We start from the raw sequence: 27,900 nt of genomic DNA on the forward strand, positions 1-27,900 counted from the left end.
TTTGTGCTGCTGGCAGAATACTGGTCAGTTAGATCTAAATACAAAGCCTAGTGAATAGGTTGACGTTTGTTGCTCTTTCCTGTGTTAGATTGTGCATTATTCTACTTTTATCAGTGTGACAACCATATCGAGGGATAGGCTACGTTATGTTTCTTTTATTTGGATGAATCAAGCAGGCAGCAAGTTGCAAGAATTGGATCGACGAAGCGCTGAACCTGCCTATGATCGAGTTGATTTATCTGCCTATGAAGCCTACTGTATGTTGATGAAATTCAAGTATGTCAGGAAAACATTTTAAAGGTCATGAAGTCAGTTGCTGCATCAAATATTTTATTTTTGGATTTAACATAATATTTTGGGTAAGTGTGTTTTTCTTTTAGCTATATTTGTCTCGCTCATTGTCTTTAATTGGGCAATCTTGAATCCATGTTGTTAAATTAAACAGTAGGCCCATCTAGAGGAAATGGCTTCATAAATGATAATATAATAGCCTAATGATAATTTGTCAATTTTCCCATTTATGATTTTACGACGAATGCCTCACAAGCTAGCTAGGTCTATAACATTAGGCTATAATAGCCGATAATAAACATTCAAATGTGATCGTTCGATTTGTGAATAGCAGCAAACCACTTTGTTTGTGTTGATATGCATTACAAGCGCTTTTTATCTCGCTTATTCTGATTTGTTGACATTCCCAATAGCCTTCACATAGGCTGCTACTCGGAACACTTTTTAATTTAAAGGTCCCCTGTAGCTCAGTTGGTAGAGCATGGCCCTTGCAACGCCAGGGTTGTGGGTTCGTTTCCCACGGGGGGCCAGTGTGAAAAATGTATGCACTCACTAACTGTAAGTCGCTCTGGATAAGAGCGTCTGTTAAATGACTAAAATGTAAAGTCACCTACACTCTCCAATGTCCCCGGTAATGCGCTTTCTGTCCTTGTTTGTCGTGACCAACTCACGTACGTGACGCGTGAAAAGCTTATTGTCCTCACATGCAAATGTTGCATGAATATGCAATATATCATCATCAGACAACTGTCTCATTCAATTCCCACTCACTTCTTCCTTGCCTGTTAGTAAATGCGTAAGAAAGTAGGCTAGGCCTAATTGAATGTCCATTCCAAGACAGTTTATTGTTCACCTAACACTAACACACCTAATCTAATTGTGACTAGGCCAATTAGTGAATTGTCTCACATCTACTGCGAAACTATTTTTATTTTATTTTATTTTATTTTATTTTTACCTTTATTTAACCAGGGGTAAACCAGTTGAGAACAAGTTCTCATTTACAACTGCGACCTGGCCAAGATAAAGCAAAGCAGTGCGATAAAAACAACAACACAGAGTTACATATGGGGTAAAACAAAACAAAGTCAAAAATACAACAGAAATACATATATATACAGTGTGTGCAAATGTAGCAAGTTATGGAGGTAAGGCAATAAATAGGCTATAGTGCAAAATAATTACAATTAGTATTAACACTGGAGTGATAGATGTGCAAGAGATGATGTGCAAATAGAGATACTGGGGTACAAATGAGCAAAATAAATAACAATATAGGGATGAGGTAGTTGGGCGGGCTAATTTCAGATGGGCTGTGTACAGGTGCAGTGATCGGTAAGGTGCTCTGACAACTGATGCTTAAAGTTAGTGAGGGAGATAAGTGTCTCCAGCTTCAGAGATTTTTGCAATTTGTTCCAGTCATTGGCAGCAGAGAACTGGAAGGAATGGCGGCCAAAGGAGGTGTTGGCTTTGGGGATGACCAGTGAGATATACCTGCTGGAGCGCAGACTACGGGTGGGTGTTGCTATGGTGACCAATGAGCTAAGATAAGGCGGGATTTGCCTAGCAGTGATTTATAGATGGCCTGGAGCCAGTGGGTTTGGCAACGAATATGTAGTGAGGACCAGCCAACAAGAGCGTACAGGTCACAGTGGTGGGTAATATATGGGGCTTTGGAGACAAAACGGATGGCACTGTGATAGACTACATCCAATTTGCTGAGTAGAGTGTTGGAGGCTATTTTGTAAATGACATCGCCGAAGTCAAGGATCGGTAGGATAGTCAGTTTTACGAGGGCATGTTTGGCAGCATGAGTGAAGGAGGCTTTGTTGCGAAATAGGAAACCGATTCTAGATTTAACTTTGGATTGGAGATTCTTAATGTGAGTCTGGAAGGGTGGTCAGATGGAGGGGTGGAGGGAAACAAAGCCGATGGAGGGCGTTGAATAGGATTACATTAGCACTGAATTATAGCCTACCATTGAGTGTAGGACTAACAGTACACACTGAAAAAGGAGGATAGCTTCTAAAGCTCCAACCATTATTTGAGGGACTTCATCTCAGACAGGAAGAGCTCATTATAGAATACTCAGTAGCTGGAAAAATGTACTGACTAAACCTCTCAGATTCTATTGTTGGGAGAACATGTTTTGGACTCATGTCTGTGTTTCTTATTCCCCTTTAGTTTCAACTGCCCTCTTGGAGAAATGCACAAGCCTGAGCTTAATAGTAACTTCTCATATCCAGAGGGACAAATAATAACATTGTCATATAATAACCGTATGTCTCGGATAATCTAATTTCGCTCTTCAATGTCTTTCCTTGAAGGATGAAAAATGGCAAACTTTTCCTATTATGTGTTTTTCTTCTGTTGGCTCTGTCTGGTTTTGGACTGGGAATAGGAGACTAGAGCTTTTCTCCCCTTGTCCCATTCAAATGACGTCACGTCGAGGTCATGTGACTCTCTCGGGTCTCATTCTGGCTCACAGGAGTTTGGCCGAATGGATACCGACAGGCCGGTTTCCTGGTCAATTCAGTGCTAATGTAATCCTATTCAACGCCCTCCATCGGCTTTGTTTCCCTCCACCCCTCCCTCTGACCACCCTCCTAAAGTCCGTACCATTCACCATTGTCTGCTTTCAGTACCGTTGACCATGTCCATGACCGTGAGAGCCAGTGCTCTACTAATAGTTGGACCATTAGTGAGGTCTTCAGTGATGGGTCTGCAAGTGCCTGTTTAACCTTTCATGTTAGTAAACCTGCACCTGGAATGTAGCCATGTCGCTGGCATGCTTAGGCCTATAAAATATGTGCAATGTGCTTTTAATATTTTTTGTAAAGCTGATGTTGAGATTAATGCGGATGCTGGTGAAGAGTTAAGGTCTTTACGGGTAATGCATATCTGCTGCTGAGATACAGAAGGCTAGAACCATAGAGTGGGAGATCACCTCTACTGTTGCCCGTTGTCTTCCAGATGTAACGGTATAGCCTGTGTGTGTGAGAGAGCTTTGATAAACTACAGGACTACAATTTAAATGTCTTTGGAGGGTACAGTGCATTGTGTAATACATAGGTGGGTATGATGTCAGATTTATCAATGGAGCTAGTGAGCAGAGCCACTGAAGAGAGGTTGTGTCAATAATTGATTGCTACATTTTCAATGGCATTATGAGTGCAGTGTCAGCCTGAAACTTTCTGTCATCGCATATTCTATCTGATCCAACACCTTCTCAAAAACGTTCACCTTGTAGACACACATTCATATGCTGCCCAATGTAATTCATACATTCAGTATTTCCATATATTGTGTGACCACATAGTTGATCACGATTTTTGGCGGCTGGTAGCTTAGCGGTTAAGAGCGTTGGGCCAGTAACCGAAAGGTCGCTGGTACGAATCCCTGAGCCGACTAGGTGAAAAATCTGTCTGTGCCCTTGAGCAAGGCCCTTGAGCAAGACTCCTGTAAGTCGCTATGGATAAGAGCGTTTGCTAAATGACTAAAATGTAAATGTTGTAACTCACTGAATGCACTCAACCACTTTTTAACATGATAATTTATAACCCAAATAATGTTGTGTTTTCTGGCATTGGAAGTCAATATTTGCATTGTATAAAAGTTGTATCTACACTACATTCTATCAACATTACAGAAAGTTCTAATGGAACTGTAATGAACTGAAGGCCAGTGGATAAATGAAGGCTTTGGACACCGCTGTAGTAACAGAACCGCAGCCAGGAGAAACATTGTTTGGGGTGTTTTTGTAATAGTTTTCTCACTGTGGGACCAAACTCTGGAGGACCTCACAGTGTCTGGTGAAGTTCGGGGTAACATGTTACACAATTGGAGTCTTTACAAAACAAGAACCATGGAAACCAAAGGGTTAGTGTGTAATTTGTCACTTTCACATCAGTATATCTAGTTAAATGTGTTAAATATTTATGGACACAAAGAGGAGTGTGGGTGAAATGTGGCTAAAGCTTTATACAGTATGATAATCCTCCTCGTCTCTTAAATCTATCCATGTGAGTTTAGACCTAGACCCCCAAGAGTGTTGGAAAAATTCTGAAATTGATGTTTTGAATCAGTACCAGCTTTTATCCTCTGGCCCTTGGAGATATTCACATTTTCATATGTTCTGATATAGTGTCTGACTGTTTTAGTATATGGATTTGTCTCGTTGTGAATAATCTCTGAAGCAATACTCTCAGTCCAACCAAGGAGTGTGAATCTGTGTAGCCTACTGTATGTCTGCCCCCCTAATGGCACCCTATTCCCTAGATAGTGCACTACTTTTGACCAGAGCGCTATGGGCCCTGGTCAAAAGTAATGCACTATGTAGGGAATAGGGTGCCTTATACAGTGCCTTTTGGGATGTCTCTCTCTATGTATTGATTTGACACACATGCGTATTGGCGGACCTGTTTTCCCAATGTCTCTCCCCTAGCTCAACACTTAGTGCTCAGCTCTGTGCCCCCCAGCGGCCCAGTTAACTTCACCGGCACCCCCTCCACCAATCTAGACACTAGAGGCGTCGCCATAGAAACAGCATGAGCTTGCACTCCGACATATGGCGCCACTGCAATATTTATGTGAGCTGTGAAAAAGACCCTCCAGAAAATGTTGGGGACATCGTCAGGTCAAGTTACCTACATTTGAATGTTTCTAGGTTTTTGGAAAAGCTATCAGGTCTTGCCAACCATTTTAATAAGCAATGTAATCTCAGGGAATTAAAGAAGTGACCGTATGCGTTTTCCTGCGCCAATGCTGCACCCGTCTTGTTTTCAATGGCTGAAAGGAGAATTCATTACAGAGATGGTTATAATTCACACACTTTTCATAAACAAATAGCTGATATTTATGTGTACTAGTCTAAGTAACGACTAATCTATCGTTCAATCATACAGATAGAAAAGATACCCTAACCTAATGTATCTATTACATGGGTTACATTATTTAGGGTGACTTCATTTATCATGCTCTCTCTTCCCTCGACCAGGTTACATTCAAAATGGGACCCAGAGGACCAGTCCCACTTTCTCTTTTCCCTAGATCCGCAGATGGTGCTTCAAAACGCACAGGAAACCAACCATATCTAGACTACATGATCCCACAGTGTGTGTCGGCCATGAGGTGGCTCTGATACAGCATTGAACAACCTGAGATTTAACACCATTATTCTCTTCCCACAGTGAGTCAACATGTGTAGGGCGGCAGGTAGCCTCATGGTTAAGAGCATTGGGCTAGTAACCGGAAGTTCGCTGGTTCGAATCCATAAGCCAACCAGGTGGAAAATTGACCGATGTGCCCTTAAGCAAGGCACTTAACCCTAATTGCTCCTGTAAGTCGCTCTGAATAATAACATCTGTTAAATGACTCAAATGTAAATATATGAAAATACAGCTTACTTTCTATTCTCACTTTTAACCCCATTGTCTCTGTCATGAAGTCAAAACAATGACTATACAGTTGAAGTTGGAAGTTTACATACACTTAGGTTGGAGTCATTAAAACTAGTTTTTCAACCACTCCACAAATTTATTGTTAACAAACTATAGTTTTGGCAAGTCGGTTAGGACATCTACTTTGTGCATGACACAAGTAATCTTTCCAACAATTGTTTACAGACAGATTATTTCACTTATAATTCACTGTATCACAATTCCAGTGGGTCAGAAGGTTACATACACTAAGTTGACTGTGCCTTTAAACAGCTTGGAAAATTCCAGAAAATGATGCCATGGCTTTAGAAGCTTCTGATAGGCTAATTGACATAATTTGAGTCAATTGGAGGTGTACCTGGGGATGTATTTCAAGGCCTACCTTCAAACTCAGTGCCTCTTTGCTTGACATCATGGGAAAATCAAAAGAAATCAGCCAAGACCTCAGAAAAAAAATTGTAGACCTCCACAAGTCTGGTTCATCCTTGGGAGCAATTACCAAACGCCTGAAGGTACCACGTTCATCTGTACAAACAATAGTACGCAAGTATAAACACCATGGGACCACGCAGCCGTCATACCGCTCAGGAAGGAGACGCGTTCTGTCTCCTAGAGATGAACATACTTTGGTGTGAAAAGTGCAAATCAATCCCAGAACAACAGCAAATGACCTTGTGAAGATGCTGGAGGAAACAGGTACAAAAGTATCTATATCCACAGGAAAACTAGTCCTATATCGACATAACCTGAAAGGCCGCTCAGCAAGGAAGAAGCCACTGCTCCAAAACCACCATAGAAAAGCCAGATTAAGGTTTGAAACTGCACATGGGGACAAAGATTGTACATTTTGGAGAAATGTCCTCCGGTCTGATGAAACAAAAATAGAACTGTTTGGCCATAATGACCATCGTTATGTTGGAGGAAAAAGGGGGTACTTACAAGCCGAAGAACACCATACCAACCGTGAAGCACGGGGGTGGCAGCATCATGCTGTGGGGGTGCTTTGCTGCAGGAGGGACTGGTGCACTTCACAAAATAGATGGCATCATGAGGAAGGAAAATTATGTGGATATATTGAAGCAACATCTCAAGACATCATTCAGGAAGTTAAAGCTTGGTCGCAAATGGGTCTTCCAAATGGACAATGACCCGAAGCATACTTCCAAAGTTGTGGCAAAATGGCTTAAGGACAACAAAGTCAAGGTATTGGAGTGTCCATCACAAAGCCCTGACCACAATCCTATAGAAAATGTGTGGTCAGAACTGAAAAAGCGTGTGTGAGCAAGGAGGCCTACAAACCTGACTCAGTTACACCAGCTCTGTCAGGAGGAATGGGCCAAAATTCACCCAATTTATTGTGGGAAGCTTGTGGAAGGCTACCGGAAACGTTTGACCCAAGTTAAACAATTTAAAGACAATGCTACTAAATACGAATTGAGTGTATGTAAACTTCTGACCCACTGGGAATGTGATGAAAGAAATAAAAGCTGAAATAAATCATTCTCTCTACTATTATTCTGACATTTCACATTCTTAAAATAAAGAGGTGATCCTAACTGACCTAAGACAGGGAATTTTTACTAGGATTAAATGTCAGGAATTGTGAAAAACTGAGTTTAAATGTATTTGGCTAAGGTGTATGTAAACTTCTGACTTCAACTGTAATTATACAGTAATGATAATACTGATTGGGGGGGTGTGACAGCTTATTCTGCCTCCCACTCTGTTACAGTGACATTGTCAGGGTCAGCTATTACAGTGGTATGTTTGGTGTGATGTCATGCAGGGCTATATGTGACCGTGAGCCATGCTGAGATGAGTGACAGGTCAATGTCCTCTCTGACGTCACGATAACTGATGCCTTTAGGAGAAGGCTCGTAGTCGAGGAGAAGGAACTTAGTAACTAGGTTGTTCTTAGGAATCACCTAGCATTTTTTTCTGGACATTGATGTAATTGTCCCCCAAAACCTAGTCTGTTTGTGCTATCATTTTTGGCAGGACAATGACTGAAATGGAGTTGGCAAGAGTACAAACAGATCTGGGACCAGGTTACCCAAAACCACCCTTATAGTCTTTAGTTATATTTGCAAAACCCCTCAGTTTACATACACAAATATTAGGGCCTACTTGTAGTCGGTAACAGAGCTGGGAAAGGGTTGCTTTAACTGGGACGTATGTTTGAGTTACAGCTGGGGTTTCTGTGTTTGTATGAGAACATCAAGCTACCACATTTCTGTGTGTAGGCATGCATGTATATCACTCCATTTGTGACTTGCATGAATGTTTGCATGTCTGAATGTGTGTGTGTGTGTGACGTGTATGTGTTTATTGACAGTGTGAAGCCCCCAGCTGGCGAGGCATAGCTGTTTCTTGTGATAGTACAGCCTATTGATCCAAGCCCTTGGGGTGTTCAGGCCATCAGGATAAATAGGACTGCTCATTCTGCCCCAATGGATACAGACGTCAGTTCAACGTCTAGTTTTGATTTACATTTAGTTGAGTTGTCAACTTGTGTGAATTCAACATGAAATCAACAAAATAATTCAATGTCATTGGATTTAGGTTAAAAGTTGGGTGAAAAAAAGACTAAATTCCCTTACGTTGATGAATCAAATTCATTTTCCACGTTGATTCAATGTCATCACATTGAATGTTTTTGTTGAAATGACGTGGAAACAACGTTGATTCAACAAGTTTTTGCCCAGTGGGGTCCCTGCCATCATCGAACGAAGGTGTCCTGCTCCTCTTTACAGCTCAGCTCATGTAGCCACACATCTCTGTTGGTTGTGGCACCCTCTTTGTACTCTCCCCTAGCCTCTGATCTCAGACCAACTCTTAACCAACAGCTCTGTATTACAACCACATGAAGTGGCTCTTGGTGCACTGACAGGAGATCAGTACTGTTCAGGATGGAGTAAATAGCTTGCAAACGTTGCCAGACTGCAGCCAGATGGGGTGCAATGGCCACTCTCCCAGTGTCCTTTGTTGCTGGCCGGTAGATGCAGTAGTTTGTTTGTATAATTCAGTGGCATTATAGGACAAGCAGAGATAAACAGAGCTGGCTGACATTGCCTGATCAAGACAAGCTGGAAGGGTGGAGAGCTTGGGCCTGTCCCGTTCACTTCCTGTTGTTGTCGTTTGAATTGGCCCCGGCTTTCAGTCCACTTCCAGACGCCCGGCCCCCACCCCACAGCATCCTCTCAGACAGACAGACAGGCAGAAGGATGGACAGGCAGAAAAAGAGAATAGACAGACGGTCAGGCAGGCAGACAGGCATTTAGACAGGAAGGCAGGCAGATAGACAGGCAATTCTTTCTCCCCCTCAACTTACCCTGAGACAGTGGTTTTAGATGTTACCACCAAGCCTACCTTTAGTTCTGTCAAACCGAGACAAACCTACAATTTAAAGGGCTTCAAAATTAAAATCCTATTTTGTCTTTGCACCTTTGCACTATGACTGGGACTTGACAAGTCACTCGTCCCAGTCATATCCTCACATGGTCTCTCCTATAATTGCTATGCGGATGACACTCAACTACCCATCTAACACCCAGATGTCGGCCCACCACTTCATGGCCAACCTTGACAAAACAGAGCTGCTCTTCCTCCCAGGGAAGGCCTGCTCGCTCCAAGACCTCTCCATCACGGTTGATCACCGCTCCTCCACCCATCCATTGGCATCCAGTCGAACCTCACATCATCTTCAAGACCCTGGCGCTTGCCTATGGAGCATCAAGAGGAACCGCCCCTCCTTACCTTCAGGCTATGCTCAAACCCTACATCCCAACCCGAGCATTCCGTTCCGCCACTGCTGGTCTCTTGGCCGTCCCACCCCTACGGGAGGGCAGCTCCCACTCAGCCCAGTCAAAGCTCTTCTCTGTTCTGACACCCCAATGGAGGAACAAGCTTCCCCCTAAAGTCAGGACAGCGGAATCCCTGCCCATCTTTCGAAAACGCCTGAAACCCTACCTCTCTGAAGAGTTTCTTAAATAACTATCACGGCTCCCCCTACATCCCCCAATCGTATCAGATGTACTTGATATGATTGTGATGTGTTGTTGTCTCAACTAGCTATCTTAAAATGAATGCACTAATTGTAAGTCGCTCTTGAGAAGAGCGTCTGCTAAATGACTAAAATGTCAAATGTAAAAATCGGCCAACAAATTTAACCAATGATTTCTTTATTTGCAGACATTGCAGGCCACTTATTAAGGGTGAAGAAACTCCTCAGGAGGATTGTACATTCCTGCTTGTTGATCCTTGACTCCTGTTTAGATTACGCAATTGAAGATGTACATGCAATTTAGTACTCGAAAGTGAAGTAATGTGAGTTGTGTGTTTATGTAACTGAAGAACATTGAGGCCCCAGCAGGGAACCTTTGTAAGAGTCAAAGGTGAAATTGAAAGATAATACATCCTCCAGGAATTTCAACAAAGCTGAACTTGAGTGTAGGAGGGAGAGGTTTCACCCTTTGGGTATCTCCCTGAGGTTTGTTAAGTGATTATTAATGTTACTTATTGTCTGTCTGTTCTCTTTCAGTTGCTCGGTGTGGCCTTCCTGGGGATTGGACTATGGGCCTGGAATGAGAAGGTGAGTGAAACTGGGTAACATAAGAACCCTGTAAGAACATACAATGATGTCTATGTACAGTGAGGAATGTTTTTTTTTTATCCCCTGCTGATTTTATACGTTTGCCCACTGACAAAGAAATGATCAGTCTATAATTTTAATGGTAGGTTTATTTGAACAGTGAGAGACAGAATAACAACAAAAAACCCAGAAAAACGCATGTCAAAAATGTAATAAATTGATTTGCATTTTAATGAGGGAAATAAGTATTTGACCCCCTCTCAAACAGAAAGATTTCTGGCTCCCAGGTGTCTTTTATACAGGTAACGAGCTGAGATTCGGAGCACACTCTTAAAAGGATTGCTCCTAATCTCAGCTTGTTACCAGTATAAAAGACACCTGTCCACAGAAGCAATCAATCAATCAGATTCCAAACTCTCCACCATGGCCAAGACCAAAGAGCTCTCCAAGGATGTCAAGGACAAGATTGTAGACCTACACAAGGCTGGAATGGGCTACAAGACCATCGCCAAGCAGCTTGGTGAGAAGGTGACAACAGTTGGTGCGATTATTCGCAAATGGAAGAAACACAAAAGTACTGTCAATCTCCCTCGGCCTGGGGCTCCATGCAAGATCTCACCTCGTGGAGTTGCAATGATCATGAGAACTGCGAGGAATCAGCCCAGAACTACACGGGAGGATCTTTTCAATGATCTCAAGGCAGCTGGGACCATAGTCACCAAGAAAACAATTGGTAACACACTACGCCGTGAAGGACTGAAATCCTGCAGCGCCCGCAAGGTCCCCTTGCTCAAGAAAGCACATACACATGCCCGTCTGAAGTTTGCCAATGAACATCTGAATGATTCAGAGGAGAACTGGGTGGAAGTGTTCAGATGTGGTCAGATGAGACCAAAATCGAGCTCTTTGGCATCAACTCAATTCGCCGTGTTTGGAGAAGGAGGAATGCTGCCTATGACCCCAAGAACACCATCCCCACCGTCAAACATGGAGGTGGAAACATTATGCTTTGGGGGTGTTTTTCTGCTAAGGGGACAGGACAACTTCACCGCATCAAAGGGACGATGGACGGGGCCATGTACCGTCAAATCTTGGGTGAGAACCTCCTTCCCTCAGTCAGGGCATTGAAAATGGGTCGTGGATGGGTATTCCAGCATGACAATGACCCAAAACACACGGCCAAGGCAACAAAGGAGTGGCTCAAGAAGAAGCACATTAAGGTCCTGGAGTGGCCTAGCCAGTCTCCAGCCCTTAATCCCATAGAAAATCTGTGGAGGGAGCTGAAGGTTCGAGTTGCCAAACGTCAGCCTCGAAACCTTAATGACTTGGAGAAGATCTGCAAAGAGGAGTGGGACAAAATCCCTCCTGAGATGTGTGCAAACCTGGTGGCCAACTACAAGAAACGTCTGACCTCTGTGATTGCCAACAAGGGTTTTGCCACCAAGTACTAAGTCATGTTTTGCTGAGGGGTCAAATACTTATTTCCCTCATTAAAATGCTAATCAATTTATAACATTTTTGACATGCGTTTTTCTGGATTTTTTTGTTGTTATTCTGTCTCTCACTGTTCAAATAAACCTACCATTAAAATGATAGACTGATCATTTCTTTGTCAGTGGGCAAACGTACAAAATCAGCAGGGGATCAAATACTTTTTTACCTCACTGTATATTACACAAAGAAATGATTCCATAAGAAGTACAATATACAGTAAGAACAGAACATAACCAGCTAGCACATAACATTCTGAGAACCATATGTTTCTTAGAGCTCGGTGAGAGAGTGGTTGTGATATGGTTATTTTCCATACAACCTTCCCACAACATTCTGGGAATGGTGCAGGGTAGTTTCTTGGCTTTGGAACATTCTCAGCACATTTAAGGAACTTTAAAGTTATTTTCTTGGTATTTCATTACTTTAACAATTCCATTTAAACATTAAGAAACATTTCCATAAAAGCCACAAGAAAACATTAGTAACGTTCAAAGAACGTTCTAAGAATGCTATTTAAAAAACATATACAGTGCCTTCAGAAGGTATTCACAGCCCTTGACTTTTTCCACCGTGTTTCCACATTTTAGGTATGCTTGTCATTGGCAAGGACTTTTTAGGATAAAATGAAACGGAATGAAGCTAAGCACAGGCAAAATCCTAGAGGAAAACATGGTTCAGTCTGCTTTCCAAATTCACCTTTCAGCAGGACAACAACCTAAAACACAAGGCCAAATATACACAGTAGTTGCTTACCAAAACTATGTTGAATGTTCCTGAGTGGCCGAGTTACAGTTTTGACTTAAATCGGCTTGAAAACCTATGGCAAGACTTGAAAATGGCTGTCTAGCAATAATCAACAACCAACTTGACAGAGCTTGAAGAATTTTCAAAAATAATAATGTGCAAATCTTGTACAATCCAGGTGTGCAAAGCTCTTAAAGACTTACTCAGAAAGACTCACAGCTGTAATCGCTCCCAAAGGTGATTTAAACATGTATTGACTCAGGGGTGTGAACACTTATGTAAATTGTACAATTTGTAAATTTTTATTTTTTACATCAAACATTTCTATAAACATGTTTTCACTTTGTCATAATGGGGTATTGTGTGTAGATAGGTGAGACAAATATATATTTAATCAATTTTGAATTGAGGCTGTAACACAACAAAATGTGGAGGTCCAGGGGTATTAATATTTTCTGAAGGCACTGTACATTCCGTTCTCAGCGTCAATACAACTCTCTCTATCCTCCATCTTGTTAAGTGTGTTCAGTTGTGTTTGCTGCAGCCACTAATTGGCCACACCTGATCTTAATGAGTGCTTGTTTCCTTTGAAATGGGGTCGAAAAACTAAAATTAACAGCTTTGTATAAGTAAAAAAAAAACTGCCATGCTAGCTCGATCCTGGTGGCACAGTGGACTAACTCCATGGATAGAAAACAGAAGATTAGAGGTTTGAATCTCACGGTTTCCGTGCCACAATAAAAAAGAAACGTCTTAGCATGATTAATGCCTAATTTAATGAATTTCCATGTCTCCTATCTGTGCTTGGAGTTCAAAACTATTAACTTAAGCAAGAAGTCTTATTGTAACATTCAGTTTAAGTTTTAAGGAAGTTATTCAAAAACCTCCAAATAACCTTTACATTTTGTTCAAGACATTCATAACATTTAGAGAATGTTCTCAGAACATTACTTAATTACCTTCAAATAACCTAGCATTTCTGTTCTCAGAACGTTAATAAAACCTCCCACGAAAACTTGCAGTGAACCATAGTAAAACGTTTTTAGAACCTCCCTGCAACCTAAAAACATATTTTCTCAGAACAAGCGAAAGTTTTACATCTGTTCTCAGAATGTAAAAAAAAAACGTTCTGTTTTACCGCTCAGGAAACATATGGCTTCGTTCCCGGAACCAATGGGAAACCAAAAACTTAGTTCCCACAACTTCCAGAGAGCCAAATGTGCTAGTTGGGTAAGGTCTCATATACACTACATGGCCAAAAGCATGTGGACACCCCTTCAAATGAATGGATTTGGCTATTTCAGCCACACCCGTTGCTGACAGGTGTATAAAATCGAGCACACAGCCTTGCAATCTCCATAGACAAACACTGGCAGTAGAATGGCCCGTACTGAAGAGCTCAGTGACTTTCAAAGTGGCACCATCATAGGATGCCACCTTTCCAACAAGTCAGTTCGTCAATTTTCTGCCCTGCTAGAGCTGCCCCAGTCAACTGTAAGTGCTGTTATTGTGAAGTGGAAACGTCTAGGAGCAACAACGGCTCAGCCACAAAGTGGTAGGCCACACAAGCTCACAGAACGGGACCGCTGAAGTGCGTAGCGTGTAAAGATCGTCTGTCCTCGGTTGCAACACTCACTACAGAGTTCCAAACTGCCAATGGAAGCAACGTCAGCACAATAACTGTTCGTTGGGAGCTTCATGAAATTGGTTTCCATGGCCGAGCAGCCGCACACAAGCCTAAGATCACCATGAGCAATGCCAAGCATCGGCTGGAGTGGTGTAAAGCTCGCTGCCATTGGCGCAGTGGAAACGCGTTCTCTGGAGTGATGAATCACGCTTCACCATCTGGCAGTCCGACGGACAAATCTGGGTTTGGCGGATGCCAGGAGGAGGCTACCTGCCTGAATGCATAGTGCCAACTGTAAAGTTTGGTGGAGGAGGAATTAATAATGGTCTGGGGCTGTTTTTCATGGTTCGGGCTATGCCCGTTTGTTCCAGTGATGGGAAATCTTAACGCTGCAGCATACAATGATATTCTAGACGATTCTGTGCTTCCAACTTTGTGGCAACAGTTTGGGGAAGGCCCTTTCCTGTTTCAGCATGACAATGCCCCCGTGCACAAAGCGAGGTCTGTACAGAAATGGTTTGTCGAGATCGGTGTGGAAGAACTTGACTGTCCTGCACAGAGCCGTGACCTCAACCCCATCAAACACCTTTTGGATGAATTGGAACACAGACTGCGAGCCAGGCCTAATCGGCCGACATCAGTGCCCGACCTCACTAATGCTCTTGTGGCTGAATGGAAGCAAGTCCCACGCAGCAATGTTCCAACATCTAGTGGAAAGCCTTCCCAGAAGAGGGAGGCTGTTTATAGCAGCAAAGAGGGGGGAAAAACTCCATATTAATGCCCATGATTTTGGAATGAGATGTTCGACGAGCAGGTGTCTACATACTTTTGGCCATGTAGTGTATATATTACACAAAGAAATGATCCGATAAGTACAATAGACAATCAGTATTTTTCTTGGACCGCCCTCGTGTCTGGAAGAGTAGCAAAGCATACCATTCTTACCGTGCTCACTGTTAACACATTGGAGCTCTCTCTCTCTCTCGCTCTCTCTCTCTCTCTCTAGGGTGTTCTCTCCAACATCTCGTCCATCACAGACCTGGGGGGCTTTGACCCCGTCTGGCTTTTCCTGGTGACGGGAGGGGTCATGTTCATCCTGGGCTTTGCCGGCTGCATCGGAGCGCTGAGGGAAAACACCTTCCTGCTCAAGTTTGTATGTCCACAATCCCCTTACTCCCAATCGGCTCCCCCCTTAGACATTGACATAAACACATATATGAATATACACTCCCCTCCATATTTATTTAATTTGTCTCTATACTCCAGCAGTTGGGATTTGAGATCAAATCTTTCATATGAGGTGACAGTCATACATGTAGTCCCTCCTTTTGAAGGTTTAATAAGTATTTGGACTAATTCACTTATATTGTATTAAAGTAGTCAAAAGTTTAGTATTTGGTCCCATACATCAAGCTTGTGACTGCAAACTTGTTGGATGCATTTGCAGTTTGTTTTGGTTGTGTTTCGGATTATGTTGTGCCCAATAGGAACTGAATGGTGAATAATGTATTGTGTCATTTTGGAGTCACAAACTAAAGGTTTTCGCTTCACTGTCTAAATAAATACAGAGGGGAGTGTATATGTCTTTGTCCATGAAAAGCGCTATATAAAACCTATGCATTATTAGTATTATCATTATATGTCTTTATATACATCATTGACTCCACCTTGAACTCCCACTCTCTCCCCAGACCCATGGGGACAGTTTCCTGGACTCAAATTAAGCCTATTCCGGGACTGTCCCACACTATAGTCCATGATGAGTAGGCTTAATCTGAGTCTAGGAGACCCGCCCTCTATGTCCCTTCTATGACAGAATTACAGAGCATCCTCTGCTTAGCCGATTAATCAGGTGTGTTAGTGCTGGGCTAGAACAAAAATATACACCCCTTGGATCCATCTAGATCCCCCAGGAATGGAAACACTTAATCCCAGCTTTGTCGTATGTTTGTTTGCTCACATGACCCCTCTTTACTCCCCCTGTTCTGTTCCAGTTCTCTGTGTTCCTGGGGATCATCTTCTTCCTGGAGCTGACAGCTGGAGTGTTGGCCTTCACCTTCAAGGACTGGATCAAGGACCAGCTCAACTTCTTCATCAATAATAACATCCGGGCGTACCGTGACGACATCGACCTCCAGAACCTCATAGACTTCACTCAGGAATATGTACGCGTTTGAAAATCAGTGTGCATGTGTGTCAGAGGAGGCTGGTGGGAGGAGCTATAGGAGGATGGGCTCATTGTAATGGCTGCAATGGAATACATGGAACTGAGTCAAACGTGGTTTCCAAATGTTTAATGTGTTTGATACTGTTCCATTTATTCCATGGAGCTCTGGTTTGAGTGAGGTGAAGAGTTGGTCTTGTAAGGTGCGGGGGTAGGAGCAGGTGTGTGTGTGAGTGTGTGAGTGAGTGAGTGAGTGAGTGTGAGGGAGCCTGCTAGCCCCACTCACATTTCCTGATGCCTTGGCAACGTATACCATGTTTCCATAGCAAAAAGGGGATGTGGGGTGGCCTACAATAGATGACGATTCTCCTCTGATGTGTAGCCCTCTTAACAGTTTTCGTAAAAATAATATTTTTATCCATGACATGAGAATCTACCGTAGTATCTTCAATATCCCTCGCAATCAAGGAATGGATTAAATCTGCAATCTGCCACAGAGCTCAATGGGTTGAATCTACAATCTGCAATTTGCCACAGAGCTCATACCACCAAGCACAAGATTCTTAAAATATACTGAACAAAAATATAAACGCAACATGCAACAATTTCAAAAACTTTACTGAGTTACAGTTCACATGACTGGGCGGGATAGGTGGGCTTGGTAGGGCATAGGCCCACCCACTGGGGAGCCAGGTCCAGCCAATCAGAATACGTTTTTCCCCACAACAGGGCTTTATTACAGACAGAAATACTACTCAGTTTCATCAGCTGTCCGGGTGGCTGGTCTTAGACGACCCTGCAGGTGAAGAAGCCGGATGTGGAGGTCCTGGGCTGGCGTGGTTAGACGTGGCCTGCGGTTGTGAGGCCAGTTGGACGTACTGCCAAATTCTCTAAAATGACGTTGGAGGTGGTTTATGGTAGAGAAATTAACATTAAATTATCTGGCAACAGCTCTAGTGGACATTCCTGCAGTCAGCATGTCAATTGCACGCTCCTTCAAAACTTCAATCATCTGTGAAATTGTGTTGTGTGACAAAACTAAATGACTAAAATGTCAATTGGAAAACTGCACATTTTAAAGTGGCCTTTTATTGTCCCCAGCACAAGGTGCACCTGTGTAATGATCATGCTGTTGTCGTGGAAATTCTACACATGGGACACTTGAAGTCAATCTTAAATGAATAATTGTTTATTAACAGTTAACTGGAGAGGTTCCAAGATGGCGTAGCAGTGCGGTCGTGTATTCTGTTGTGTCCTCGTTTAAATAGCCAGTTTCTTTGTCTTTATCATATATATTTCTCTACCTCACTTTTCCATCCTTTAACTAAATATACTTTCCTGCAACCCATCTCACCCAATGTGGAACGGATTCTATTATTTCTTTACACCTTTTATCAAGAACCTCTGGCTGAAACTAACCAGCTAACTAGCTACTTGCTATTAGCCACCGTCAGCGGTCTTCACCACTGTCCGTGGCCTGCACACAGCGTGCTATCGACCCAGAGCATATCGGATTTTCTGCCGGAATCACTGAATCACTGGACCTTAACACCGGATCATCGCAACTAGCTAGCTGCAACCAAATGGCTGTTGTTGTTGGCTAATCACCACTGTCCGAAGCACGCACCAGTTAGCCTTGAGCTAGCCTCGAGCCAGGCCCATCTCCCAGGTATCTACCTCTCTGTCAACCGGACGGTACCTCCTAGTGTTGACACGGAGCCCCGCCGATCCATCACGACTGGTCTGCCGACGTAATTGTCTGATGTGGTTTCAACAGGCTTCCCGTTGCGACGACCACGAAGACCCATCTGCTAGCCCCGGCCCGCTAGCACACGCAATCAACAGCCGTGCCTCCTGCTCGCCTGTGCTGTAGCAGCCTACGAACTGCTCCCGGACTCACCTATTGCTGTTCACTGGACCTCATGATCACTCAGCTACACAGCTGATGCCTGCTGGACTGTTCCTTTACACGGTACCCCATCCTGTTTATCTGTTTAGCCTCAGCGCAAACTTTCATCGCCATTACCAGTTGTTGTCTTAGCTCTCTCGAATAACACCTGTGATTGTGTTATGCCTCTCTCCCATGTCAATATGCCTTGCCTATTGCTGTTTGGGTTAGTTCTTATTGTACTATTTCACTGTAGAGCCCCCAGTCCCGCTCAACCTGCCGCAGATAGCTCCTTTGTCCCACCCCCCCATATACGCGGAGACCGGCTCAATCGGTGCCTCCAGTGATGCTATGTCTTTCATTGTTACCCAATGCTTAGGTTTACCTCCACTGTACTCATATCCTTGTCTGTACATAATGCCCTGAATCTATTCTACAACACCCGGAAATCTGCCCCTTTTATTCTCTGTACCCAACGCACTAGAAGACCAGTTCTTAAAGCCTTTAGCCGTATCCTTATTCTATTCCTCCTCTGTTCCTCTGGTGATGTAGAGGTTAACCCAGGCCCTGTAGCCCCCATTATCACTCCTACTCCCCAGGCGCTATCGTTTGTTGACTTCTGTAACCGTAAAAGCCTTGGTTTCTTGCATGTTAACATCAGAAGCCTCCTCCCTACGTTTGAGTTATTCACTGCGTTAGCACACTCTGCCAACCCTGATGTTCTAGCTGTGTCTGAATCCTGGCTTAGGAAGGCCACCAAAAATTCAGAAATGTCCATCCCGAACTACAACATTTTCCGTCTAGATAGCACTGCCAAAGGGGGTGGAGTTGCAATCTACTGTAGAGAGAGCCTGCAGAGCTCTATCATACTATCCAGGTCTGTGCCCAAACAATTTGAGCTTCTACTTCTAAAAATCCACCTTTCCAGAAATAAGTATCTCACTGTTGTCGCTTGCTACAGACCCCCCAGTTGTGCCCTGGACACCATAAGTGAATTGCTTGCCCCCCATCTATCCTCAGAGTTCGTACTGCTTGGTGACCTAAACTGGGATATGCTTAACTCCCCGGCTGTCCTACAATCTAAACTAGATGCCCTCAATCTCACACAAATTATCAAGGAACCTACCAGGTACAACCCTAAATCCGTAAACATGGGCACCCTCATAGATATCATCCTGACTAACTTACCCTCTAAATACACCTCAGCTGTCTACAACCAGGATCTCAGTGATCACTGCCTTATTGCCTGCGTCCGTAACGGGTCCGCGGTCAAACAACCACCCCTCATCACTGTCAAACGCTCCCTAAAACACTTCAGTGAGCAGGCCTTTCTAACTGACCTGGCCCGGGTATCCTGGATGGATATTGACCTCATTCCGTCAGTAGAGGATTGTCACGATCGTCGGGAACAGAGGACCAATGCGCAGCGTTGAATGCAAACATATTTATTTAATCTGAAAGATAACACGAACAAAACGATAACGTGACGTCCTTAGCTCAAACACAACCTACTAGGAACACGGAACAAGATCCCACAACTACTGTGGGAAAACAGCCTGTTTAAATGTGGTTCCCAATCAGAGACAACCAGCAACAGCTGACACTCGTTGCCTCTGATTGAGAACCACACTGGCCAACATAGAAATGAAACAACTAGAACTACAACACAGAACACAAACACATAGAATCTACACACCCTGGCTCAACATAACAGTGTCCCCAGAGCCAGGGCGTGACAGCCATGGTGTTTTCTTGTTCTAAGACGAGGCTTGCCAGAGAAGACCGTAACTGTAACAATATTTGATGCAGATGGTCAGGCAAATCTTATCTCTGAAAATCTTTTGGCCGAAGGTCTCACCATAGAGTGCTGCGGGTTGCTAAATCACTGGTTATGCAACTGGTCAGATAGTCAGAGACTGTCTTCCATTTTAAGCGGGATGCAATTTCTCACTGAATTCAAACTATGCATCAGAAGCCTTAATGACGAGCCACATTCCTCCTCAAGATATTAAAGTTGTACTGCACTTGGCTGACACAGGAGGCGATCAGAGTACTTTGTGGATCCCAAGGGCGTAAAGACATCAAGTTAACAGTTTCTGGGTTGAGATGTGACAAACCAGAGAATCAGTGCTCTAACCTGAGACAGGTAAAAGAGGACTGCAACTCTCTCATCACACTTGAGATACATGGGGGAACATTCACAGAGCAGCTAAATGAGTGCAGGTGTTCAGTGGTGGTGTTCATATTTGATTGCCTTTGGCAATGAGGTAGAGGAGTATGGATTCTGTAATTGTTGCGGAAGCTAGGAAGGCTCATAGTTAAGACTGGAATGGAATAAATGGAACAGTATCAACCACATGGAAACAGGATGTGACAGAATCATGTGTTTGATACCTTTCCATTTATTCCATTCCAGCCATTACAAGGAGCCCGTCCTCCAATTTGGTGGCACCAGCCACCACTGGCACTAAAGGGAAATCTCCACCCACCCGGGACACTGGAACCAAAACAAACTGTGGCCTCCATAGGCTAAGTTACTGAAATCGAGATTGCTTGTTTTAAACACTTCAAAGACTTACAGTAGATATTGCAGGAGAGGGCAAGTCCTTGAGGGCCTCAGTGTCTACTGGTATTTGTCTCTCTTGAACCTAATCAATGAACTCATTAGATTGCTGTGAAACTGCAGTTACTACCTGCTGTACTTAGGTTGTGTGTCAAATTAATAATGTTGTACATGTGTATCATAATTGATCCCTATATTTGTTCCAGCTTGTTTCAAATGTGTTTGGAAAATGTTGTATTGCTCTGTGTGTAAAGGGTATGTACTTCTCAAGACAAATCATAGTCTTAAGCACCTATGACCTAAATGTGACCTATAAATGCCTTTATACAGACAAAATGAAAAGGAAGGGAGCTAAACAGTGGATGGCTAATGAGAATTTACCCCAGCACTAGCTAAACCCTGTTTCCTTATTGGGCTGCTAATCACATCGTCAAATTATTATTACGTGCTAAAGCTATTAAGCCTACCCTGCTTGTGAGATTACCATTTTAGAGTTATGCTGAATTACTTACAGTGCAACAGCTTGCTGTGTAATAAAACATTAAATATGATCTACTGTAATACATTATTCATAAAGTCTTCATTAAAGTTGTTTTGCTTCACTTAAGAATGTGTCTTAAAATCGTCACTCAGGTTTCTTATATTGTTACAGTAAATGATTTGATATGCTTTAGCCCACATTTTTATTGAATTCACAAGGGCTTTCTTGAGTAGAATCTCCTCTCTGGAGCTGGATTGGTCTTAGTCAGTTTCTCTATTCAGTGGCAGGCCTTTGTTAGTGTAGCCAACTGGTTGGCAGAGACGCTTGTGGCGACACTGACCATATGACTCCCAGATCGTATTCCATCTGGGCCTCTATTCACAAAGCAACTCGGAGTTGGAATGCTGATCTGGGATCAGTTCACCCCCCTTTGTTATTCATTAGGGTCTGAAAGGCAAAACTGATCCTAGATCAGCACTCCTTCTCAGAGACACTTTGTGAATACGGGCATTGTTGTCAAGCCTTCCCCAATCTCTGTCAGTCACACTCTCTCGTCTCACACTGATACTGTGTGAGACGAGAGAGGAATTCAATACAAGGTTATCCCCTCTAAACATTGGACCTCTTTGTTTTCACAATGTATGATACCGCTGCAGAAGAGCAGTGTGTGTGCATGTGTTGTGGGGTAAAATAGGTATCCTGATCTCAATGGGACCTGGATAATTAAAGGTTAAAAAAACATGGATGTGTTATTGATGTTCTCTTCTTCTCTGCTTTCTTCTCCTTAGTGGGATTGTTGCGGCGCATTCGGAGCAGACGACTGGAACCTCAACATCTATTTTAACTGCACGGACACCAACCCCAGCCGAGAGAAATGTGGGGTCCCCTTCTCCTGCTGCACCAAGGACCCTGCGGTAAGGAACTCTCACAGGGGCTAGGGAGGGTTGGTCAGAGACATGGGTCATGGGGTTCGACAAGTCAAGTCTGACATTTTAAAGTGGAAATTACAAACTTTAGAAGCCTTTTTTAACCTCAACTACACTACAAGTTTGCATTTCCTACTGTGCAGGAAAATTCTCTGCAACAAAAGAGTGGTCAAATGAAGATCCTACATCTGTATACATTGAAATGAATGAGTACTGTAGTCACTGAAAATACAGATTTACATGGTTTTCCAGTATTTGGTTAGTGCCGATGACAGTATCTATGAGACGGCAAAACCCATTTCTCAGACTGGCACCAAAGTTAAGGGCGCCAACACACTGGGATTTTGTGTCCGAGATTTTCAGATAGAGCCAATACTTTTTAATTGGGAGTCATCCGTTGCCGGCTGAATGACAACGGATGATGATTGTCCGACCAAAAAACGGTCCATCTTTTGAACAGGAAATGGTCATGTGTGTCAGTGGTATTATCAGTGGTTGTCAGGGTTATGATGACAGTTGACATCTGCTTTTTCTGATAACACTTCTATTTCTCTTCATTAGGAGGATGTGATAAACACACAGTGCGGCTATGACGTACGAGCCAAAACGGTGAGTGCTGTTCCATTTCTCTCCTCTTTCCCTCTCTACCGCCTTCCTTTTTCCTTCTACATATTTCCTTGATATAGTTAGTGGCCTTTATTATGATGGCGTCTAAGAGATATTTCTGAGAATATAGAAAGTCAAATTATATTATAAAAGGGTTATATAATGAATGATCACATATGGTTGTATATGCCATTTGCAGGCTAACGAGCTCCCTCTAATAAACATGTTACTGTCCCTTGTTGTAGGACGCAGAACAGAAGACCTACATCCATGTGAAAGGCTGCGTGCCACAGTTTGAGAAGTGGTTACAGGACAACCTGACAGTAGTGGCTGGGATCTTCATAGGAGTTGCGTTGTTACAGGTGAGAGAAACATTTATTTCACTACTTTCAGCCTATTGTAGAAAGGGCCAGCTACTCTCCGATTCAGAACATTAACTTGTCTCAGCAGGGTGACAAGGTGTTGAAAGCGTTCCACAGGGATGCTGGCCAATGTTGACTCCAATGCTTCCCACAGTTGTCAAGTTGGCTGGATGTCCTTTTGGTGGTGGACCATTCTTGATACACACAGGAAACTGTTGAGTGTGAAAAACACAGTAGCATTGCAGTTCTTGGCATAAACCGGTGCGCCTGTTCAAAGGCACTTAAATATTTTGTCTTGCCCATTCACCCTCTGAATGGCACACATACACAATCCATGTCTCAAGGCTTAAAAATATTTATTTAACCTGTCTCCTCCCCAGATTGAAGTGGATTTAACAATTTACATCAATAAGGGATCATAGCTTTCGCCTTGTCAGTCTGTCATGGAAAGAGCAGGTGTTCATAATGTTTTGTACACTGTGTATATGCTATAAGTATTGTAGAAGAGCAGAGAAGCTTGCATGTGACTCAGTCACTGGTTACTATGGCTGACCCTGTAAAACAACACATTTCACTGCAACTATCCAGTGTATGTGACAATATAAACATTTATACACTGAACAAAAATATAATTGCAAAGTAAAGTGTTGGTCCCATGTTTCATGCATGAGCTGAAATAAAAGATCCCAGAAATGTTCCATATGCACAAAAAGCATATTTCTCTCAAATGTTGTGCACAAATTTGTTTACATCCCTGTTAGTGAGAATTTATCCTTAGCCAATATAATCCATCCACCTGACAGATGTGGCATATGAGGAAGCTAATTAAACAGCATGACCATTACACAGCTGCAATAAAAGGCAGTGTGCAAAGCTGTCATCAAGGCAAAGGGTGGCTACTTTGAATAACACTTTTTTGGTTACTACATGATTCCATATGTGTTATTTCATAGTTTTGATGTCTTCACTATTATTCTACAATGTAGAAAATAGTAAAAATAAAGAAAAACTCTTGAATAAGTAGGTGTCCAAACCTTTGACTGGTACTGTATATTTCTATGCTAATGAAAACATCATTTAATTACAACAGACATCACATTCATAATTATCTTTCTTTTACAGATATTTGGAATATGCTTGGCACAAAACTTAGTCAGTGACATCGAAGCTGTGAGAGCAAGCTGGTGAGAAAAATATCAAATACTTCAAATTAACGTCTCTCAAGTTCATTCTATCACATCTTATGTATTTCCTCATTCCCTACAACTTTTTATTAACTGGATTCATTATTGATTTTGACACTCCATAGACATAGCAGCATTGAAAATCTAAGTGTGCCACCATGTAGACTAAACTTGCACTACTACGTCATGGAAATCCTTTGACGAGGGAATTTGGAATCACATTTTCAAAACCAGACAGTATTTTAGAAAAAGTGCTTCATTATATTTGGCATAGAATGAAGTAAGAAGATATTGCGCCATATGTATCAAGCTTCTGTAAATGTAACAATGGTGAAAGACATTTTAGAAAATGGTGGAATTGAACTCCTACTCTTAAAATGAAGAAAGAAGTTCAACAGTATTGATGATTGTAACCACTAAATCTGCATTTTACAAGGTTCTTACTAGTTTTTCAAATACATAATCGGCCTAGATCCAGAGTATAACTTTTATGTGTAGTTTCTTTGACTTTGCTCTGGTACCTAACTTAACCTCCTAGTTTGAATGAGTCATTTCGCAAAGGTTCTGCGCTCTGCCACTCCTAGCTGGCCACTCAGCTAGGAGACAGAAGCACAGCACCCCCCCCCCACTCACTCATGCCAACCCCCACGTCCACATCCCTGGCAGGGTAGCTGTGTCACAATGCCACTTTGTCACACCATCGCCATGCCAACTCACGCTTCATTTTTCCTCCCCCATGCTTCGTCAGAGTGCCCCCGCCCTCTCTCTCTCCATGCACCGACCCCCCGCCTCACTCTGGAAAGAAAGGGTCTGCATACTACGCGTGAGGAACGTGCTCGCGAGCGTGTATGAACTGTAGCCGATGGGTGTTGTCCTCAGTGAATCAGTAGTAGTCACTGTGTAGTGAATGATTTACCACAGCCCAGACCCTGCAAGAGCCCCTTTTCATTGATAACAGTCTGTTAACATTAATACAAAGTAGCCCCAGATCAGTATCAGGGATTACAACTCTGGCAGGGACATTAGGATTATAGATCGATTGTGTTTTATTTGGCCCCCCAAGTTTTCTGAGCAAAAAAAAAAAGAACATTTTTCATTGTTGGGCATAAGACTGTAAAAACACCAGGAAATCAGCTCTTAAGTGATTTTAATTTAGGAAATCTGTTCCCAAGTATTCCCACGCATAATAGAGGGACATATGTGATCGTATACAAATAATAATAATAAATAATAATTGATTGGATTTATTTAGCGCTTTTCTACCAACTGATGTACTCAAAGCGCTTTACATAGTAGGGGGAAACTCACCTCATCCACCATCAATGAGCTGCACCCACCACAGTGATGCATGGCGACCATTTTTGTGCCCGAACTCTCACCACACATCAGCTATCAGGTGGACAGGTGAGGAGTGATATATGCCAATCAGGAATGAGGGGAATTTAGCCATGACACCGGGGTGAACACCCCTACTCTTACAATAAGCGCCATTGGGATTTTTAATGACCACAGACGTAAAATCCCCCATTTTTAACGTCCCATCCGAAAGATGGAACCCTACGCAGGACAATGTTCCCAAATGTAGTCAAGGTTTGAAATGATTGTTTTAGTCAAATATTATATCCGTTTAGGCTTCTTGCTGTCAATTGGTAGTCTAAAAATATATTTTTGTATTATGTTCTGGCCCCCGACCATCCGCTCAAGAAAAAAATTGGCCCGCGGCTGAATCTAGTTGATGATCCCTGACGTATACCATTCATATGGGTATGTGAACCAAAATGTCAGGCTAAGATGGAGGCTTAACTAGCTCACTGTTGGTGGCAGTCTGCCAATAGATTTAAGGACATGACCCATTTCCTTCACCCATCAGTTCAACCCAGATCCTGTGATAATGAAGAATGGAAACAGTTTCAGAATAAATCCCCAACTTCCCTCAGATCCCTCCACCAATCCTTTGGCCACTGATGCCCTGAGCCAAGCCATCACTCTTTGCCTCCCTGCCCAATTCCCACCAAATGTATCCACCAGGGGTGTATTCAGGATGCATTACATGTTCACCGAAAATTCAAATGTAAATTAAATTGAATTTAACATGTGGTTCCAGAGTATTGTGAACACTATTGAATATGCAGCAGAGTGGGACTGAAAAACACTTGATAACATTTGACAACTTCAGGCATTCTGAATGCACCACCTCCCTGGCTTTGCTCTTATGTAATAAAAGGAACATGTTTTAAACCTTCCTTTTTCTTTCTGTGTAGTTTATTTACCTGATGTCGCGGCCCGTCTTCACCCAGGAACGCACAGGTAAGGATCACTACCAAGTCACCTAGCTGAGCGTAATGGTTATAGTGCACTTTTGTCGCAAATACAACCATGTTTTCTTAAGGTTGGCCCCAGTAGTACTGGGACTATGATTAGTTTGTTTTAAGAGCTGTGTCTGACCTTGATGTCTGTTTGTCCTAAGGTCTCTTCAGCATGGCTACGCCAGTCTCGGAGCATCAAAAGATGCTAGAAGCCTGCTAGAACTGGGAATGATTCCTGATACCACCTGCACCATATTCCTTCATGATGACTGGCACATTCTGATCCTTTTTAAAGATGTGTTTGGGGTTGAAAAATTCCAGTAACTTTCTCCAAATTCCCAGGTTTTCCAGAAAACCCGGTTGGAAGATTCCTCCAATCAGGATTTCTGGAAAACCTGGGAATTTTGGGAAAGTTGCATCCCTTTTGTTCCATGGGGTTCCATCCATGTGGTAAACACTGTGTAGAAATGTACAGAAAATAATGAAAACAAAAAAAAACTTTGGCGATGGGGGGTGTTTGTAAATGCACTGCATGCCTATCACAATGGCAAGGATTCTCATTTCATGATGATGTACAGAAGTTTTTATTGACAGGTATTTTTAACAGTAAAATGGTAGCTGTATTTGTGGCGACACTGAGCTTAGGGAAGAGAGGAATGGTGCTAGAATGCAAATCTACAGTAGTCGCAGCCTTCAAATCACGTTTGCTTTGAACTGCTGTAGCCTTGTCGGCTCAAGCGTTTTTGTGGCACAAATGGGCATTCGTTATATTTCATGGCATTTCTACCAGACCTGGGTGAAATACATACAGGTACTTCAAATACTTGAGGTGGGCTTGATTTAGCAAGAGTTTGCACTTTTGGGACTAGTTGATTGGTTCCATTGTAACAGACAAGCTAAATCAAGCACACTTCAAGTATCAATGTATTTGACCCAGGTCTTTATTTTTGTTGACCTGTTGACATTGTTAGTGCTAATTATTAATAATTGCTAATAAAGAAGGGACAAGACAGAAAGTGATTTGGCATCCTCTTTCTATGTCAGACTCCATTACGCATTCATGTTTTGGTCAATGGTGCTTTTGCCAGTCCCTCAGATGGAACTATTTCTAATCAGAAACGGTGACAAAGGTGTTCATCTGATCAATGGACATTATCACCACTGTCAAAACTACTTACAGTTTGTTTGCCAGGCCTATCGGAGCGCCTCAAAGCCTGATGGGGCTTCTGCTTACC

At 42.8% G+C, this 27,900-nt stretch overlaps 1 protein-coding gene across 1 annotated transcript; it reads left to right on the forward strand.

Moving 5' to 3' along the window:
* Positions 1 to 27,685, forward strand: LOC121571161 (tetraspanin-5-like). The gene is made up of 10 exons (XM_041882492.1): positions 1 to 359; positions 10,270 to 10,320; positions 15,192 to 15,338; positions 16,180 to 16,350; positions 22,070 to 22,195; positions 22,769 to 22,816; positions 23,059 to 23,175; positions 24,298 to 24,359; positions 26,621 to 26,666; positions 26,827 to 27,685. The coding sequence occupies exons 1-9, from the start codon at positions 279 to 281 to the stop codon at positions 26,631 to 26,633; spliced, it is 816 nt and encodes a 271-aa protein (XP_041738426.1). The 5' UTR covers positions 1 to 278; the 3' UTR covers positions 26,634 to 26,666; positions 26,827 to 27,685.
* The last annotated feature ends 215 nt before the right edge of the window (positions 27,686 to 27,900 follow it).

This window comes from Coregonus clupeaformis, chromosome 8 (genome assembly GCF_020615455.1).
Source record: "Coregonus clupeaformis isolate EN_2021a chromosome 8, ASM2061545v1, whole genome shotgun sequence".
In the NCBI taxonomy this organism is placed as follows: Eukaryota; Metazoa; Chordata; class Actinopteri; order Salmoniformes; family Salmonidae; genus Coregonus; species Coregonus clupeaformis.